The 5,237-nt window shown below is 43.1% G+C and overlaps 1 protein-coding gene across 1 annotated transcript; it reads left to right on the plus strand.

The window, feature by feature from the left end:
- Positions 1-3,584: 3,584 nt before the first annotated feature.
- On the plus strand, positions 3,585-4,577 carry CUNH21orf140 (chromosome unknown C21orf140 homolog). Its single transcript, XM_025867560.2, has one exon. It carries the CDS (start codon positions 3,624-3,626, stop codon positions 4,377-4,379), a length of 756 nt encoding a protein of 251 aa, XP_025723345.1. The 5' UTR covers positions 3,585-3,623; the 3' UTR covers positions 4,380-4,577.
- The last annotated feature ends 660 nt before the right edge of the window (positions 4,578-5,237 follow it).

Genomic DNA, 5,237 nt, shown 5'->3' on the forward strand with positions numbered 1-5,237 from the left:
TAGGGGTAAAGATTTAATCAACAGACCACTCAGCAAGCAGGAAGTGCACAGATAAGGTATAAACAAAGTGTCCCTCCTAAATAGCCATTGGTCCCTCCTCCCCTCCCCTGCTTTGCATTCATATCTTTGTGTCTCTCTACAGAGACCTAACCATCCCCCTCAATGGAGAAATCTTTGAATTCGGTGGCTGCAGTCCCCCCCTACAACCACCATTGGCTGCACATTCTCTGGGCTCTGTGGAGCTCACCCCTTCCTCAGCAATTCAAGCCGGAGGAGAGAGGTCAGGAGCTCCTTGAAGATTTATCTCAGCTGAAATACAAGCTCTTCCCCATGGCCACCCCATCCCTAGGTTTCCACACTTGGCCTGCTCCATCTCCTCCTTGGATGGTGTCCCTCCCGTGGGGACCCATTTCTAGAGCTTCTTTCCCCAACCAAGACCCATCTCCTTTTACTGAGACTCATTGTTGACTCTTCTCTCCCACAAGATGGCGCCTTCCTTGAGGGGACTTCAGGGAACTCAAGTTTTTCCAAGATTTACACAACCTGGAACCTGGAAGCATTCAAAATTTGTTGATGAGGTTGAGAGGGAAAAAGAGGAAGGAAGGAAGGAAGGAAGGAAGGAAGGAAGGAAGGAAGGAAGGAAGGAAGGAAGGAAGGAAAAGAGGAAGGGAACACTTTCCATTTTTGTCTCGGGGTAGACAACTTACTTCATTTCAGTGTTAGTCCTCAGTCTTGATTTTTCTTTTTAACTTTTCCTTCCTTTTCTCCCCCTTTGCCCTTCCCCCCATGACTTTTTTCTTTTCTCATCAGTCACTGCCAAGCTCTCTGAGGGTCTGTCTTCCCAGCCAGTCTGTCTCAACAATAGCAGGCATTTATTAAGCTCCATGCCAGGGAATTATATTTGCTACTTCATAAGTCCTTGCCTCAATACTTTGCCATAGGTATTCTCCCCATCTTACAGAGAGAGAAGTTGAGGCTACTGAGAGTGGAGCTAAGATTTGACCCCCAGGTTTATCTGGTACCAGAGCCTCTGCCCACGACCCCAGTGCTCAGATTTACTCTACTTCCCTACACGGCCCAGTGGGGCCACATTCACACCCATCACCTTGGACTGACATCTGCTTGGACCCGCCATCCTGGCATTTCCCACTCTGAAATGGAATCCACACAAGAAAAGGCAAGGTAAGCATTTGATTCTTGTTTATTTATTAATGGGCAAAATAGTGCAATGGTGCTCCTCTCCAATGTCACCTCTGGGCAACAACAGATTTTTTTGAGTGTTTTTTAAATTGTGTGTTTGATTTGTTGTTTGTTTCAGTACCATTATGAACTCAAAGATTTTTATACATTCATTCTGCTTCAATTTCTTGCGGTCATTATTTATTTCTTTATTGATTGATGCTCAAATTCTTCCATTGTTGGCCATGGGAGCCTTTTTAAATTGACTCCAACAGAACCTGGTAGTCTTTGATGGCTTCCTTGCTTTCAAGCTGGACAAGAATGTCCCAAGCTTGTCTTATACATTTCCTTCCCCTAGAACCAAAGGACCTCCGATTCCTCTAATAGGAGACAATATTAGGGGCTACAATCTGGGGGACAGAAGTACACACTATAGCTGGGTTGAGTGTTTTTATTGATGTTGCTATTATTGACATGATAAGCAGGTTCATTAGTTTCAGCTTTATTTCATATTTTTGTTTTATCTTTCCTTTTTAACTTTTGTTTTTAAAAAATGCAAAATGTTTATATTTTCTGGTTAGAACTATAAAACAAGTTACGTTCAGAAAAGACTATATTTCTTGCTTTTTCTGTCCTTCCTGTTCTATTCCTCCACTTGTAGGTAAGCAATTTTAATTCTTATTTGGTTCATTCTTCTGTTTTTCCTACTTGAAAATATAAGTAAATATGCATATTTATTTGTCACTTAGTTATATGTATATATTTACACAAAAGATAAAATATGACACATTCTGTTCTATACTTCTGATCATGTTTCTCATATCCATACTTGAACATTGGTTGAAAGAAGCAAAGAACTGTTGTTTTAGAATTGACCTCATTGCTTTATATAGTGTTTTCACACTGCCATTCCAGAGCACAGGGGACTTTGGGACAGTGGGGAAAGGAAGTGGCTGAAAAGGGTGACTTGGGGGCCACCATTACCACTTCAACCACAGCAGCCACACCTCTGTTCTACATCTTTGGCATTCCTATCAAATTTGGTCTGAAAAATGGTCCCCACTATTAAAAGAAAAATCCTAAGAGGAAATGGCCATAAGCTAATAATCAACCCAGCCTCACTGTTTCTGGCTTCTGAGAGGCTGTTCAGAGAGCACATGCTTCATGGTAACTAGGCTGGGGAAATCTTACTGTCAGGGTTGCCTAAACTTGAATCCCAAGAAGACCCTGGTGAGAAGAGAAATACTCATCCATTCAACAGTTGAGCGAAGGACCTAATAAATCACGTTGTCCACATTGTCATTTGAGGGAAACTGCTTTGTACATTTATGAAACATCTTAAGCTCTAAGGACGGGAACAAGAAAATACAAAGGCAACTGAAGAGGCTGCTGGGATTTAAAGAAAACTCTCTTTTGCCCTGTGTATATAAAATTAAAAGTGCTTTCCAGATAGGTTACTGAATTAGCTCAAGAACTCACAGCCCCAGTGCAAGACAGGCATGCTGGCTGAATTTCTTATACTCTTTGCCTCATCGTCCTGTGCCATCTGTGAACTCCACGCATGTGCAAACTTAAACCACACACATGTGCAGGTCTCACTGGACATGTCGTGGCTCTACCACTGGTGCCTGGCACAATACCAAGTGCTTAGTAGGTGCTCAATAAATCTATCTGAACTGGATGAATGAATGTAAATATTCCTCTTCATCCTCATGAACCAAATGGAAAGGGGTCATAAATGTGGCTTATCGCTGTTAAAAGATTGTTGTGGTGGGTAGGATTGTGTCCCCCTCACCCAAATTGTATGTTGAAGCCCTAACCCTGATCCCAGTACCTCAGAATGTGACTCTGTTTGGAAAGAGGGTCTTTCAAGAGGTGATTAAAGTAAAATGAAATCATATGGGTGGGCCCTAATCCAACAAGACTAGTGATCATAAGAAGAGATTAGGCCAGAGCTAGGTGTGCACACAGAAGGAAGGCCATGTGAGGACACAGCAAGAAGGCGGCCATCTACAAGCCCAGGAGAGAGACTTCAGAGGAAGAAACCAAACCTGCCGACACTTGAATTTTGGACTTCCAGCCTCCAGAAACATGACAGAATAAATTTGTTGTTTGAGCCACCCAATCTGGTATTTTGTTATGGCAGGCCTAGCAAACTAATACAATTGCCAATCTCTGTCCCAAACCATGGTGGAAGCAATATCAAAGAAACATTTTTATGGTTAGCACTTCCCATATTCTATAAGCCAGAAGAAAATTGTGCTGAGTATGTGTTTCATGGTGCTTCATCCTGTCCTGCTGGAAAGTCAGGCTTTGAAAGTCAAAGTGTATCTATGTGACTGGCCTAGCTGTAAGAAAGCCCTTTGTGAGGTCATCATGCTACTCTTGCCAGATGTGCACAGAAAGAGACATGCAAGCTTTTAAAAAACACTTGAGGAGACACCATGCCTCACTTTGCAAACCCTCTTTTAAGAAACATCATCACCAGAAATCCATTTGATAGCATCAGGGGGAAGCAATGTCTCCAATATTTGAAAACCTTGAGAATGCTGCAATATGATGGATTTAAGACTATATATTTAGGAGAAACTGATATCACTGAAAGTCTTGTAACTGGAAAAGATCTTAGTGATGGGTATTTCATGCAAACTCCAACGTGGTGTATTGTGCATGCTGGTAGTAGTCAAGGATGGGTGCCTTGGAAGTATCGGATGTTCCTAAGAGATGAGTTATGCATCAAACAGGAAGACAGCCTCTTCTTTGAGTTCTGTGATGTCACAAAGAAGGCCTATGGGAAGTGTGCCATTGTGATCAAAGAGAGAAGACAGCAGGACGTGATGAAGCCAAATGGAGATGAAGAGCCAGAGGCCCAGGTCCATGCCCCATCAGTCATTAACTTAACGAGCACTGTGTGTAGCCCTGAGGTAGCCAAGTCCTGTGGCCATGAACTACTCTCTCTGCCTTCCCCTTACAATTACCTAAACCCTTTAGACTCAGCCTGGTCTTCTCTGAAATGGTTTATCATCAATAACAGAAAGGAGTTTTGTTTGCACTACATTGACAGTGTCTATTCTTACCAGTATATACTTCTCAGCGATGTAATTAGCAAAGGGATTGAAAGGATAAACCCAAGCAAATGGAAAACAATAACCAACAAAGTACGGAGATGGGAAAACTACTACCTTGGTAAATTTTCTTAAAGGTGATTCCTCTTACAAGCGGTTGGAACCATGGTATGGGCATAGTCTTTACCAACTCTGCTGAGCTCAACTCTGGACCACTGCAGCCAAAGATGCTCCAACGGTGACCTCACAGAGATGCTGTGAGGACTGAGGTTTCTAAGGCTGTTGGCAAAGTGCTTTAGGTTTACTGGAGGTTCCATTAAAGCTTGTTGGTAAATTAGGGATCTTGACTCCCATCTTGTTAAGGCCACCTTGAGAGCTATGTTAATGGGAGGATTACAACTAACCCAGCCCAAAAGAGCTCAGTGGTGAGCAGGGGTGAGCAGAGCTAAAGGTTGTATAGTAGAAATTTAAGTCAGAACCAAGTGTGTGGTCACAAAAAGTTGAAAATAATGTACCAACCAGTTTCAGCCAACCAAAATAATCTACAGGGAGACAGTTTGCCATGAGCGGGAGATGTGGTCCAGACAGTGGCTGAGCAGGCTCTTTGCTTCCCACTGCTTGAAAAAAAGGTGTTGGAGGTTGAGTGAGAGACATCTGAGGTGAAACACCATCCAGATGCTCCAAGGCCAGTTGGTGGTCCCAAAAAGGCACCTGGAAAGCTATAGCAATTGATTGATTCAACTGGGACTTGGTGGGTGAATAGGTGAAGTGAATGGGGGTCTATGGAGCCCACTTATTTAATATTTCATCCCAACTCCAAGAATCCTACCAGGAGGTCATTAGAGTTTGCCACGGAGTTGCATCTTGTGGCCCCGAGAGCCGAGACACCTATGGCTGGTGCCTCACCTGGCTCAAGTTTAAGGCCGTTGCTGATGCAGGTTGTAGGGATTTGTGGTGGTATGTTTCACCTTTATTGAAAAAGACCGGCCTCCA

Source organism: Callorhinus ursinus, unplaced genomic scaffold, assembly GCF_003265705.2.
Source record: "Callorhinus ursinus isolate GAN/ISIS: 27379988/994484 unplaced genomic scaffold, GSC_fseal_2.0 scaffold1, whole genome shotgun sequence".
Lineage (NCBI taxonomy): Eukaryota > Metazoa > Chordata > Mammalia > Carnivora > Otariidae > Callorhinus > Callorhinus ursinus.

Coding starts and splice junctions, on each gene's coding strand:
- CUNH21orf140 (XM_025867560.2), top strand. CDS start 3,624: ATGCCTCACTTTGCAAACCCTCTTTTAAGAAACATCATCACCAGAAAT.